The sequence below is a fragment of the Dermacentor variabilis genome, unplaced genomic scaffold (genome assembly GCF_050947875.1).
Source record: "Dermacentor variabilis isolate Ectoservices unplaced genomic scaffold, ASM5094787v1 scaffold_13, whole genome shotgun sequence".
NCBI lineage: Eukaryota > Metazoa > Arthropoda > Arachnida > Ixodida > Ixodidae > Dermacentor > Dermacentor variabilis.
This window is the reverse complement of record NW_027460291.1, coordinates 7,031,049-7,046,431: the sequence shown is the minus strand read 5'-3', so window position 1 is coordinate 7,046,431 and position 15,383 is coordinate 7,031,049. Positions and strand designations below refer to the sequence as shown.

The window sequence follows — 15,383 nt, the reverse complement described above, 5'->3', positions numbered from 1 at the left end:
GGCGATTATCTTGTCGGCAAGATATTCAAGCTGGAGACGGACCATAAGCCGTTGGTTCCCATCTTCACTTCGAAGAGCCTTGACGACCTGACACACAGATTACAGAGGTTAAAAAGGAGAATGATGCGATACCAGTACGAGATTGCATACGTTACAGCCAAATACCTCCTAGCCGCAGACACTCTTTCCTGAGCGCCTCTGCAAAAAATAGAAGACACAGAGCTAGAAATACCCAGGGAAAGTTTCGTATGCACTTTCCAAGCCTCTTTTCCCATAAAAGAGCACTGCCTTCAATTGTTAAAGGCGTCCCAGCAGACAGACATTGTTTGCACACAACTTCGCCGGTGGAGCAAGAAAAAAGAGTGGCCGTCCAGGCGAGATTTACCAGTGGACCAAAAGCCCTCTTACGAGCATCGACACCAGCTCACGCTGGAGAACGGTTTACTCCTCTGCGCTGCTCGAGTTGTCATCCCTGCCTCTTGCCAAAACCAAATCCTACGACTCTTACATGAAGGACGCTACGGCATAACAAAGACGCTTGCTCGAGCCAGACTTTGTGTCTAGTGGTCCACTATAGGAGCTGATGTCAAGTCCCCGGTGAAGCAATGTCAGCAATGGGTCGAAACAACAAGTAACAGGAAAATGCCACTAAAAGTTTCCGAATTTCCAGAAAGACCCTGGCAACGCATTGCGAGGGACGTGCTTCACTATAAGAGCCAGTGGTGGTTGATAGCAACACATTATTATTCAAGATACCTTTAACTGGCTCGGCTCGAGAAGCTTACGTCCTCAGCTGTAGTCAACCACTGCAAGTCATTTTTTGCACGCTACGGAATTCCTGAGGAAGTGGTTTCCGTCAACCGCCCGCAGTTTTAGTCGACTGAGTTTTTACTCTTCGCTCAGGACTACATAGGGACTACAAACACGCTACCTCTAGCGATCACTATCCTCAGACCAATGGACATGCTGAGGCTGCGGTAAAATCATCAGGACTTCCATGACAAAGACGAAATACCCTTACTAGCCGCTTCTAGCTTACAGGTCGACTCTTTGGAAGAATGGGTATAGCCCTGGGGAACTACTGATGGATCGTCGGCTAAGAAGCAAGCTTCCTCTTAGTTCCACCAAACTGACACTCCAACTGCTGGATCAAGAGAGCCTTCGGAAGTTCGAGGAACAGTACCGGAAATGTCAAAGGATAGGCTTCGACAGACGTCATGGAGTCCGCGACCTGCCCGAGCTATTCTACGGAGACACCGGCTGGTTGACAGACCTCAAGTGCAAAGCGACAGTACAAGCCCAAGCCGATGAGCCTCGGTCCTATTGGGTTAACTCCGACACTGGTGTTGTGCGCAGGAACAGGCCCAGCTTGTTCGCTATTCCCCTGCTCAAACCAACGAAGAAAGCGTTGTATCAGTGACGGTGTAGCGGACGTCCGTTCGTGTAGCTAAGACACTTCCCACATGCATACTAGAAGTGGGAGGTGCGTGAAGCCACCTGCTGCAGCGAACTTCGCTTGGTCTGTTGGGAAGATGTTATATATGCTGCCATCTCTTGAAAGCAGGGAGACATAGTTCCCCGTGACTGCGCGTGGTCCGCGATCTGGCAGCGCGTGCTCTTCTTCTTCTTCGTCTTCTTGAGCTAGAACACGCCTGAGAAACCATTAAACGTGTGCGTTTGTGACTCCTCATCTGGCCGTCTCGCTCTTCCTTCCTGGCTACAACACTTCAGCCTCAGGAAGATCTTAAATTTTTGGCCAACATGCTCATTGCAAAGACGAACGTTACTGGCGCTTCAAAGGTTTCTAGAAGCGGGAAATGTGCTCGGATTGTATTGAGCATAGTGTTTAAATGTGATAGCTTATTCTATTTTTTTTTCTTTTACCCGAATTTGGCCAATCCAATGCCTGGTTTCTTGCAGCTTGATGAGAATTTAATCCGTGATTTCTTATGTGCCCTTATTTTAGTCTTGCTAAGTGATCGGACTTCGTGTTTAGTGCACATACGTGACTGGAGTTTGTGTTGCTGTGTTTCTGAGTTGACTTTCAGTTTTAATGTGGCATTAGTCTACTTACGTGACTGGACTTTGTGTTTTTATAATTTGGAGTTGTCTTTCAGTTATAGTGTAACATTAGTGTACTTATGTTACGGGAATTTGTGTTGGTATGATTTCACTATTTCTTTATGATTTATTCTTTTTCTTTAAATCCCTATGTGAAAAGGAGTAGCTGGCGGCAATTAAAAGCGACATCTCCTAAATACCATAAAAAAACGGGGGCAGGACAAACGACTGCAGAGCTCCCCAACTCTCTGTATCGAAGCCAGCCTCTATGTGTTTCTAATATGCTGCAGCGCGGGCACAACCACACGGACACAGCAGACACACGCGACAACACGCAGGGATTCCTAGCGCTGTCTCATTGACGCATGCGCCTTCTGGACGTGTCCGAAGTCGTTGTGCCTGCGTTACAACAAAATTGGTGACTTACCAACAAGCCCGGCAACCACACACGAAAAAATATGTGCTTTTGCAATGATACTCGCTGGCGACTGTCTATTGCCACATTAATCTCTCGCCTCAGATTCCTTGCTGGAAATCACTCGAGTTAAAAACAAAGAAATTGGAAAATGATTCACGTCACGCAAAGAAACTTACAGCAGCTTTACGTAATCAAACATCTTGTATCTAAGGTTCTGTGTTTTTGGTGTACACCTTGCCGCCAAGGTATACACCAAATTTATATGCATTTATATTTCTTAAAATGTATATCTGACAAGTTTAGCGTTTTCCTGCTCCCGCCAATCATGCCTTGAGAAGTAATTTTCAAAACGAAGAAATACAAGAAGACAGCTGCATGAACATACCTGTCCAGCATGCTAATATTCGCCGGTGGCAGCAGGATTTACTGGCAGTCTCCCCCTAGCTTATTCAAGTACATACAGAGTTACTTTCCGAGGTTATGGAGACTGATCGCAAAACGTTCTTTTCGACCTATGGCCTCAGACAATGCGCCAGATGGAAGAAAAGTTAGCCGATTCAATAACACAAAGCGAATGACAAGGTCACTGTGTCGAGCATCCATCGTACTGTCACCCGTAATGTAACCGGTAAATGGCCATTATTATTCTGTTTTGTTCCCAACCAGAAAAGAAATTGAGCCAACGAGCTCGCAGATATATGGCGTATTTCACCACCTCTTACTTACTTTTTATAGCATTTTTTTTCTGTTCCAGTGTATTCCGTGGTACGGAAGAGAATAGCAAAGGTTGACTGCTCGCGTGGCATACACCACAGTCCGAAAACTTGGAGCTTTCTGCGCAAAAGCAGAATGTATAAAACGTTGACTTTGAAGTTTTTTCACTTTTCCGCCAATTTATGCGGTTTTCTAAAAAAGGAAAAAAAGACAAATAATAAGAAAGGGGGAAAGACGCACATTTCTGTGAACTCATAATGCCGCTAGTGGCAGTGCTGCATGACTTGTAAATAAAACACACAAAGTTTGGAGACGCCTACAATTCCCGGGGCGAAGTATTTATGGAGCTAAGACATAATTGTGAGGCCATCAACGTTTTCAACGTATGTTGACAGTGTCGACTATCTGTGACAGAAAAGCACCTTGCTAAGAGATATCCACGTTACAGTGTCGTTGACGACCGATGATTGAGAAGTAAAGCCATTTGAGCCTATGTGGGCAATATGAAGTAAAATGCCCACTTGAATGTGAAGACATGGTACTGATAGCTTGATATGCTAGTTCAAGAGCGAAGTGTGCTTTATACTTACATTTCCGTGGCTGATTATGAAGAAAGTATCCCCTGAAGTCCCTTGTCGGATGATGTAGACGCCAGGAGGGTAGAAATCCTGCACGGAGCGCACGCGTGCTATAAGTCATTGTTCTGTTTGCGCCCATCTTACGCCTTTTCAATGACACACATTTGTGCGCGCAGTTTTTGTTTTCGGCAGTTGCATGCTACGGTGGCAAAAAGACAGTCACACGCGTCAAACTTAAGGTAAATTCAACCACCCGCGTGCTAAATGCGAGCGCATTTCACTTCAGTGCACTGACTATGGGAAGCACGTGACCAATTTGCTAGAGTCACCAAGTCTGACGGGTTATTCGACGTTCTATATTCAGTTAGCAACAGAGAATCAATTGAGATTTTCCTTTCTGGCGAGGTATGCAGCCAATAGATTTTGTTATGGGCGTGCTTTGATCCGGCTTTTCGATTCTGTTTGGTTGAAAACGTATTCTGCCAGAATAAATCGTTATTTTATTTCTCTGTCATTGGGAGGACTCGCTACGAAGTGCACAACGCATTATCCTGTCACTGACTTTTCTTTATGCAGTGTGTAGCGCCTCGGAATAAAATTATGCCACTTTAATGCATTTATCGACAGTTCATCGTAACTCTTGACTCAAGGGGTCATAGTGGTCGCTGATTCAGCCCTGTGATACACGAGGGTAGATGCATGGCTCAACCCGCCGTGGTTGCTCAGTGGCTATGGTGTTGGGCTGCTGAGTACGAGGTCGCGGGATCGAATCCCGGCCACGGCGGCCGCATTTCGATGGGGGCGAAATGAGATAACACCCGTGTACTTAGATTTAGGTGCACGTTAAAGAACCCCAGGTGGTCAAAATTTCGGGAGTCCTCCACTACGGCGTGCCTCATAATCAGAAAGTGGTTTTGGCACGTAAAACCCCAAATATTATTATTATTAGATGCATGGCAGTATCAGGAAGTTTCGAGACTGGCTGTGTTTTAAACAAACTGATTTATTACGGTGCATTCAAACACTGTCTCTTTAGAAATAGTCCCATTGCGCAGCGTACAGCACTATGAGCGTTCCTGACACTTTGCGAATATGTCCTGCAAGTCTTCTTTCCCAAAGGATTTGAGCACCCTAGCTTGATTAACTCTAGCTTGATTAAGGCAATTGTGCCAAAATGGCGAATTTCGAGGTGGTTTTTCTTTAACATTGAAAAACGACTGAAATAAACGAGAGTCAAATCTGACGAAGAGGGTAGGCAGTTTGTTTCCGACGAGAAATTCTCGTATAGGCGGAGTGACAGGGTGCGTTGTCGTTGTGCACGCAACTAGGCTTTCGTGCGCTCCTCATCGGGCCCTGTTCTCCGAATGGCCTCTTCAAGACGCCCTATAAGTTGGCAGTAACACGCGTTCCTCATATTCTGATCATTCGGGGCGAATTCCTGAAGCACAGCGCCATGAATGCCAAAAATAACGATGAGCAAACACTTTGTGGCGTTGAGGACACGCCTATCCCCCTCCCCCTTTTTTCTTCTTTTTTCTTCGTGGAGACGTCGCACTTTTCCACCGCAACGACTGTCGCTTCCTCTCGGAGTTGTACCCTACACCTAAGTCTCTAATTATTATCCTTGACGTTAAAGGCAGTGGCACAGCCACCTGATTTGGCAGCCATTCGTCACGTTGAGCTCCCGCTTATTTCTCTCTCTTATCAAAATTAGAGACCCAGATCACATGTGGCCGTTTCACCGGGCTTATTTAAATGAAACTCGAATCGCAAGTTTGGAAAAGAGACTTCCAGGACTCAAAGAATCTGGGAGACCTGTATTGTTGTGCTGGAGAACTTTTTTGATGCTGAGAGCGTTTGAATATACACATACAATAACTTTCTTCAAAACGGAGCCAATCTCGAAGCATTTTGATCGTTTGTGGTCTTAGCAAGGCGTCACAGTGCGGACACGACAAGACGGAGGCTGCAGGCAACGCACAGCGGCGCGCGTCGTCATCTATGATTATCGTCGTGTCCTTTTTGCGCTATGAATCATGTGGTGCAATTTTGTGCTAGTAACAACATGACAAGCCCTCCTACTGACTGGACACTATTATGGTTTCGAAGCCATTTAAACGTACCGTTAACTTGCCAAGAAGCCATCGCGTGTCAACTCCAAACGCAGAAAAAAGGAACTGAGGTGAGTATTTATTGCAACGCACGAACAATGTCTATTTTTGCGAGCGAGGTAGAAAAACATAATCAAAATAAACATCAAGTCGGTGAATTGCTTCGGGAAGCACTTAGCTTGGGGTTGCCGAACTTTAGCAAGCTCCCCCTTACACAGCTATATTGAGAAGCCAAGCTAGGCAATATGTACTCAATGACTTAGACTACAACACGATTTGTGGACCTTTCTGCGCCGGTAAATTTCTGCTTGCATTCAACGCATTGTGGATGAGCAGTTGGATAATATTGTTGGCTGCCGGCGCATCTAGCCTCGCTGGAATGGCAGAGAATTGCTCCGGCCGAGCGCCACGCTTCAACAGATTTTGGGGAATGTGGAACCTATTCAAACTAGAAATGTATCGCTCGGTGCTCCCAGTTACTTTGGCTTACCTGAATTGGCATTTAACATACTCACATGAAGAAACAGTCGCACGTTCCACAGGCATAAAAGGTGGACACATAAGAACTCTAAGCCGACCTTCGCCTTTTCATCCTGCTTGTGCTTTAGATTTCGATGCACAAGAAAACATCTCAGGGCCAGCATTCGCTGACGCTGTGGGTAAGCAAAAGCAATTCCCTTGTTAGAATTGGCGCCACCCTACTGCAGTGATTAAGAGGCGCGATCATGTGAGGCGAAAAGTGTGACTAAATATTGGGCAGCGACTTTGACACGTCACTGTCATCTAAGGCGCCAATTCTCCCCTCTGGAAGGCATGACCCACATCGCGAATCTGATCGAACTACGAACAGGTCACGCCCGTTTTTTGTTCTTCTTCCCAACCAACGCTGGCGCAACAAATGTTTTATTGATTATAATACAGCACTCCCATTTATCTGCTTTTACGATCACGGCACACTTGCAAGAGACACTGCGTAGCATACCACTTCGAGTACGTCCGACATCTTGGCCAGGATCTCGTTGGAAAGTGTTTGAAGAAGAGGGACGCTGCATTGGAAACAGAGAAAACGATCAGCCAGTTGTCGGCAACAACAAGATGAAACTCCAGCGCCATAAAGACGATGCTAAAGAAGGTGCTTAGCTAATAAAAGAAACGAGGTACATTTCGCAAAATACCGAGAAGTCATTACTATTTCATTATGCAACATGCGAATTGTATCTCAGTCTGTTGGACACTGTTATATATTGAACGGATAGCAGTTTCCTGTGTGATGATTCAGAGCATGCGCATCACTATACTGAATGGTGCTACGTAGTGAGGACTTTACTAATGCGAATACGAAATTAAGCTTCATGCCTCGATTCAAGATACAGGTCTGTGCAGTACAGTCGCACAAATATGAATGCCGCCGTCTCAACTTGAAAGCAAATTCTCCAGATTTATTTAGTGCGTTTGTGCTAATCCCTATTTACAATCTAGATAGGCCCATTTCCCATTGAAAAATGAAACAAAGTGACACCACGCGCATTTAGTTGAATTTGCAGTGGTACGCCGGCATGTTTTGAACCCGCTGTTGTCCATCGAAGACAGTGAAAGCTAAAGCATTAGGCTAATTCTGAGAGCGCTATTAACTGCCATGTTCACAGACACTTTTGGTTGACGAAAAAAAAAAAAAGTACTTTATTCGTGCAAAACATCATTCCCCCTAATTGCTTGCGCAATTCCCTAAAGACTCCAGGCGTCAGTGGCCCTTCGGTGGAAGGCAAAAAGAAAAAAAGAAAGAAAAGAAAAATAGAACATCTCTTTGTTCATTTTACGTCTTCACTGCATTGCGTGACGTGATGCAGTGAAGACGCACGGAACAATGCTGGCAGATCTGAGCATAACGATTCTACAGGCTGTTTCGGTTGGCGTGTAACACCCCTGGTAAAAAGGATGCTCAACCATCATGCTTCATCGAAACGGAGGATGGTTTCCTAATTTGCTATGGTTGTCTCGAGTGGTTGCTGCTGTTACCGTTGGCGTGCAACAGCCCGGGCAAAAACGGTGCTCGAAAGACCCTGCTCAACTGAAACGGAGGTTGGATTCCTAATCTGTTCTCTCGAGTGGTCCCCCGCCTGGCGGACGCCCCGCAGTGTTTACAGGTCCCTTTGTGTGGGTGCGTGAAAACCATTTCCGCGAATTGTCCGACTCTAGGGGAGACCCCTTTCCGCGAACCAACGTCGCCTAGGAAAGTCGGAGCAGCCGCAGAGCACAAACGGGGACGTGCAACATCGCCAAGGAAAATGGTAGCAGCCGAAAAGCGCCGAGGGGGACTCAGTGCATGTCACATGACGAGACGTGAGCAAGATCCCGCCTACGATTTTGGTGGGCCTATTTAATGGGCCCCGCAATTTATCTTTCAATTCATTCATTCTCTTCTCATCTTTCACCACCCTTTGAATAAACAATGCAAGTTTCGCACTAGAAATTGTCTCGTCCCTGCCTGATCGCAATGGTCTACCGGACGCCTGCAGCCTGCCGACAACGCCACGCTACCCAATGGTAACGCCGGTCGACCTTCAAGAAACAGGCGTTGCAATAAGGCACGGCAGCTGCAGTAGCCCATCATGTAGCCCATTTAATAGTGGATAACTACCGCTCGCAATAAAACAAAATGTTGCTACTACCTGAGTCCATGTGTAATTTTGAAAAACACTATATCACCGTCACCATCTTCACCATCATGAACCTATGTCTATGTCCACTGCAGGACGAAGGCCTAGCTCAGCGAAGTCCCGTATATATATATATATATATATATATATATATATATATATATATATATATATATATATATATATATATGTCCGAGGGCGAATCACAAAGTCTGTGCTCCCATTCTTTATTAGCCAAAATAAGGTACATACAGATAATTACAAATATCGGCACTATTCTACGTACATTACTATATTTTTCCACATTCACATTTGTCCCATGGCCGCACTATATTTGGGATCCCTCTGTGGTAGCATTCGTCCGGCTGACTGCGGAACCGCCGTCGGACTGCGGTCTTGGCTTCATCGTTGCATGTGAATCGCTGTCCTGCCAGGAACTGCAGCGGACCAAAAACGCGGAAATCACTTGGGTAGGTCCAGACTCTCCCAGTGAAATGACCGGAGCTGATCGGCGGTTCTGATTTCTACGTGTTGCCTGGCATCATCTTGGAGCATAACCGCGCTGTCCGCATCGAGAATCCCTCAGCGTTTTCGCCTGCTGCCAGCCAGTAGACGTGACAGCGTGGAACAATAACTATCAGCATTGATGGTTGCACCTTGTGGCATGAAATATAGCGGGAGCGGTCCCCGACGATCCCACAGGACCATTAATTTCACTTTCCCAACAGATGGCACTGAACGAATTTTTTTTTGTGACAAGCAAACCTGGATGTTTGCACATCATGCTATGCTGCTTCAATTCCGGCGTGAAATGCAGTATAACGTTTCATCACCAGTAAAAATGCGGTTCGGGAAACTTTGACCCTTCTCGCAAACCGTTGCAGATGATTCAGTGAAGCAATCATTCACTTGCCTTTCACCATGTTATCCAACTTCTTAGGCACCCACCTACAAGGAATCTTCCGGTACCCAAAGGACCCATGAACGATATCGTAAACGCTGCTATACAAGATGCCAAGCTCCGGGGAAATGCCCTTGAGGTGCACACGCCGATCCGCTATCACCATTGCATCCACGCAGGAAATGTCGTCAGTCAGCGACTCACCGCCTTTTGAGAACTCACAACACCACCACCTCACACTCCTAAAAGTGAGACCTCTCCCCATACATGGGCTGCATTTTCTTGTGGATTTGGATGGACGTGGGTCCCTTGCTCTATGAAAAACGAATCCCAGTTCGTTGCTCGTACGGCGTTGACGTGTCAAGTCATGGAGGACGGAAACTGAGGAGAGGCTCTACCCCCTCCGCGCGCTAGGAGAAATGTGTGGAGGAAATGGCGTAGTAGGTTATCCTTTTTCTTGCTGTTTTTTTATTTCTTTGCTGTAGCGGCCACGCCTTTCTGGCCACAATGGCGGCTTTGTTATGGTTCTGTGCGCTCGCACGTGTTGCTCCGTAGGTTTCGTACCGTGGAGAAGGCGCCGTGCGGACAGGTTTGTGTAGGTCTCCGTGTTTTGTTGCGCTGCGTTATCTGGACCGTGCTCTCCCGGATGTTGCTGCCGCCAGATGGGACAGGAGGAACTAAAGCTCGTGAAATGAACGTTCATGCAACTGTGTACGCAATGTACCGCGCCACGGCAATGGCAACTGACGAAGGAATATCCGCGGGAAATTTTGCCCTCTTTGACGGAATCATGCTAACGTGCCATCGCAGGCCGACACCGATGCGCTTGAGGATCTGTACAATGAACGCCTTGTAGGTCAGTGATTCCTGCATTTGACAGCGCATATGGTGCATTTGCGGAACGTAGAAGGTACGTTATCAATGCATAGTTCATGTTCAGTAACAACTTGCTTTTGTGCACATTAAAACACATGTTGCTTAGCTGTTGCTTGTTCCTCGCTGTACTCGCGACAGCACGAAGTCTTCTAAGCAGAGCGCGTCCGAGGTTCATGCGCACCTGCACAGCTGTAAACCTCAATACACGTGCTGACAAAGCGTTACGCAGAATATGTGCATTTTGCTGCCCTCGGCACCGTGCACCTTCCAGCCGACGCTTCATCCCGGAAGATAGGAAAGAAGCGGCTGCTTTGACTAAAGGAGCGAATCCTCCCTACCGCAGGCGTATCCTATCTGTGCTCGCGAGAAGCGCAGGGAAGTGATGGATAGCGGATGCGCTGCAAAACTCGGCAAGGCTCCATAGAACGTACTCCTGCGAACACATGAAACGGCTGTTCCATGGTCGCATGTAGGCCGGTTAGGACCATGCGCCGGCTATCGCAAAACTTTGGTACCGTGATGCTTCACTTACCATAGTAAGAAGCCACCTCAGGCCGCAGTCAACATGAATCTAAACGCGAAATGACATTCTGCCTCCTCGCCGGCGCGCTGTCGCAGTGATGCGCGGCCACCCGAAGTTTGTTCAATAAAGCACGGTGATTCCTCAAGCGATAATGTGTTTGTGCTCATAAGCTCCAAATGGATCGCGAATGGGTTGGTGTGTCGTACGTGTCTCCAGTGCGTTCTTGCAGTGCAGTGAGAATGTGTACATTTTATTTTATATCGCCAAACGTCCAGCTCACGAGACCTATAGCCCACGCAGAGACAAGTAAGTACATTTTTTTAAACGCGCAAGAACTGGGCAGCGGCCGGTACCTGCGGTTGATGAGAACAGTTCAGCTGGCTGGCCTTATAAGGTATGTTTATTTTCATAAGAGCCACTAAAACAGCCGATTCAACGTCACGGCCCAATTTGCGAAGTTCATTATCAACTTCTTTTAACACGACTTCTGCAACGGTAAGGAAATAAGACATCGCGAGTGTTTAGTATTTCTGCGGAGCGCGCGCGTCTGAGCAACCCGGTTACGCGCAGCGTGACGTGGTTTCGCGAGAAATGTAAACAAGAGAGGAGAGCTGGCCCGATAGGCGGAGCAACGTCATGAGCAACGCCAAATTCCGGCTTCACTTTAGCTTCACAAAGAGTGACGTCAGGACCTCTACGGAGTTTCCTTCCTCCTTGTGTCAAGCACAACCGCCATGTTTAACAACTGCCAGCAGCGCCGTGCCGCAGAACTAGCGGCAGAATGACAGATAAGACCAGGCAGGTCCAAGAATAGTCAACCGCTAGGAATATATATCTTCGCATTTACATCCGTAATTTGGCTAAAAACATTATTATGTCAAATTCGCCTTCACACACGCACACACACATATATATAACAAGGCCGGAACTGGCTATAGTTACCGTGGGCACGGCGGACGCGGACTGGCAATGACGCTAACCAGGACTCTGTTCTGCGTTCTGCAGGGAATTTTCCAGATCGGCATATCTACGGCAACGAGCGGCTACACGTGCCGGGATAGAAGCGACATCGTCGACGTCTATCAACTTCGTCCGGATAACACTGTTGGCCAGATGACACCATGGTTATTTCCTGGAGACCTGGCTCCACTAGCGACACTACGTAGTAGTCGCGGTGTGACGTCACCTAAGAACACCACCATAAAAGAAGCACCTCACCGGTTCATCTTCTGTGGGCACGGCGGATGCGGACTGGCAATGACGCTAACCAGGACTCTGTTCTGCGTTCTGCAGGTTAGTCCTTACAGTAGTTCCTCACGGACTGATTCTCGTGGAATATTTGTCCTTCCATGCCCACAGAAGTGTTTAGACCTTGCCTATTAATGTCTTCTTGTGTGCAAGTTGCTTCTCTGTGGGGACATTGAATCAAACCCAGGTCCCACGCAGAAGGAATTGTTTGAAGAGTTGCTTCATGGTCAAACTGCTATCTGTAACGATATTTCAGAAATGAAAGTCTAACTGTCTAACATTGAAATATTGATAAATAACCTTCAACAGACGTACACTCAACTTGACCAAAGGTTATCTGAATCTTCTCCGACGGAAGGGGATCAGGTTCAAACTTATCTGAAGTCTATAGAAAATTTTATTGGCTTCCAGTCAAAGAAACTAGCTGACCTCGAAGATGGAAATAGGCGGTCAAACGTAATTATTCATGGCGTTTCTGTTTCTGACCACGAAATGGAAGCAGCCCTCAAAGAAAAAGTTCTCACCGAGGTAATGAGGGTTAAGCTGCAAGTACAGTGCAAATCAATCGGCCGCATTTACAGGCTCGGCCGATAAGGCAGGAAACGACCGGTCATCATCTATCTGCAGGGTTTTAACGAAAAGAAACTTATATTTGAAAACTTCAGCAAGCTCAAAAATTCAGGCATCTATGTACAAAATGATTACTCGCAAGCAACGCTAAAAAAACGGAAGCTTCTGTGGGAAAGCGCGAAAAATGAGAAACTGCAGGGTAAGAAAGTACGCCTACTTCATGATAAACTTAGGGTCAATAAAAATTTGTTCTTTTGGCATAAGGCAAAAAAACATGCGCGTCAAAATAAACAATCAACGCTCTCAGCAGTCCGAGCCTTGACGCCTTTCCAAAGAATGTGACAAGCACTTGCGCATAATCACCCTAAATGCTCGTAGTGTAGAAAACAATACGGAACCCCTTGAGGTTTCTTTACTAGAACATGACCCACATATTGCCGTCATAACCGAGACGTGGCTGCGGACTGAAATAGCCGACGAGGATGTCTTCCCTAATTGTTACCAAGTTTTTCGTAGGGATCGGCCTTTCAGAGGAGGCGGCGTTGCAGTTCTAATTAAAGACCACATACAGGCTATTCTCTTGGAAGAAATTCCCGGCCGTGAATGCTTGTGCGTAAAGATCTCATGCTGGGGCCATACCTTCATTCTGCTTGTCATTTACAGACCTCCTGATGCATCAGCTGATTATCTGTTAAAGCTGGAAGAGCACATGCCTCGGTTCCAGAGAAACAAATTGCTGCTTATTGGTGACCTAAACCTGGCAGGCGTTAATTGGGAGCGTTTTGAATCCCTTCCTCAAAACAGCAATAATTTAAACAGTGTACTTAACATAATGTTAACACATGACCTAATTCAAATAGTTCAGGAACCGACACGTGTACAAGGAACTAGCAAATCTGTACTGGATTTGGTATTTTTGCCAAGAGGATTACCTAATTACACTGTTGAAGTTGTGGAAGGCATCTCTGACCACGTGCTTGTCAGTGTTCACTTACTCATTATCGCTTGTACTCTACCTAATAACACCGTGAAACATTGTTCTTTCAAAGATTACTCACGTGCAGATGAAGCATCCACTATAGAACATTTGGAAACATGCCTTATCGACTTTAATGATACTGATTTGAACACGCTTTGGCGCCGGTTTAAAGATATGTGCCACTACTGTATAGATAAGTTTGTGCCGAGCAAACGTAAATTTTTTTGTAGACGAACGCCGTGGATGACGCGTGAAATAATCCACTTAGAGCGAAAGATAAAAAGGTTAAAGAAACAGCGCTTGCATTTAGGTCATTTAAACAATTTAAAAGAATATCTTGCACGTGCAGTACACTCCTCGAAAGAACATTATTTTAATACAGTGCTGCCAAAATTCATTGTAGAGGAACCAAAAAAGTTTTGGAATTGTATAAGTGAAAAAAGGAACCGGTGTCACAAATTTTGGTTGATGGTTCTGTGGTTACCGATCACGGGGGACATTGCGCACCACTTCAATGACTACTTTCACAATGTGTTTTCTAAATCCGGTGCTTGTCCATCCGATGACGCAGTGTTTCACCCCTGTGATCTAAATTTTATTTCATACCCTGGCGTAGTTTCTATGTTACTAAATTTAAAAACTAAATCATCATGTGGTCCCGACAACCTTCCTAACGTGTTTATGAAGAGATATGCGGAATCTGTTGCAAAGTTTCTAATTATTTTATTTCGTATTTCATTACTTCATGGAAAATTACCGTGTGAGTGGAAGATAGCCAGGGTTGTGCCAATACACAAGAAAGGTGACCGCACATTATTACAAAATTATCGTCCAATATCACTTACATCATCATGTTGCAAACTAATCGAACATATTATTGCCAACCATACTAATGAATTTTTAGATGCACACGCAGTCCTCTCAAATTTCCAGCACGGGTTTAGAAAAGGATACTCAACAATTACACAATTAGTGACAGCAATGCATTCACTCGCTTCATGTCTCGATAGGAACGGGCAGATTGATGCAAGTTTTCTTGACTTCAGTAAAGCTTTTAAGAGAGTTCACCATGACAAACTAATTTTACAACTCAGGCGCATTGGACTCCCAGAAATCTTAATCATATGGATATCAAACTATTTAACCAATCGTTACCAATTTGTAACAGTTAATTAGCAGCAATCAGGTTGCCTTCCGGTCGGCTCGGGCGTGCCCCAAGGAAGTGTGCTGGGGCCATTATTGTTTTTATTACATAATAATGACATTACTGCTGAACTTGATCCAAATGTCCAAATCAGGTTGTTTTCGGATGATTGTGTGGTTTTTCAAGAAATAACTTCAATTAACGACCAAATCCATCTTAACTCCTCTCTTGCTAAGATTTTTTAATGGTGTGAAACGTGGGACATGAAACTTAACACTGATAAGACCGTCTTTCTTCGCTTCTCTCGCAAAAAAGCTCCGCTTTCTTTTAACTACAGGCTTGGTTCGTCACCTTTACTGGAAGAGACTAAATATAAGTATTTGGGTGTCACACTAACTAATACTTTATCTTGGAATTTACATACAGATAACATCTGTTCTTCCGCACTCCGCAAACTGTACTTTTTAAGACATAGGCTAAGAAATTATCCCGCTAGCGTAAAATTACTTGCTTAAAATTCACTAATTAGACCTAAACTTGAATATCCATGCGTTGTCTGGGACCCATTTAATAAACACAATATCACCCGCCTAGAAAAGGTAC

At 45.6% G+C, this 15,383-nt stretch overlaps 1 protein-coding gene across 2 annotated transcripts in view; it reads right to left on the bottom strand.

Moving 5' to 3' along the window:
- The window catches only part of LOC142566810 (cGMP-dependent protein kinase, isozyme 1-like), a 464,172-nt gene that overhangs the window by 267,308 nt on the left and 181,481 nt on the right, over positions 1-15,383 (bottom strand). For both annotated transcript variants that reach the window (XM_075677691.1, XM_075677692.1), the window contains 2 exons: positions 6,865-6,928; positions 3,784-3,861 (listed from right to left, as the gene is read on the bottom strand). In XM_075677691.1, coding sequence (XP_075533806.1) covers positions 3,784-3,861; positions 6,865-6,928 — 142 coding nt within the window. The remainder of the gene's footprint in view (positions 1-3,783; positions 3,862-6,864; positions 6,929-15,383) is intronic.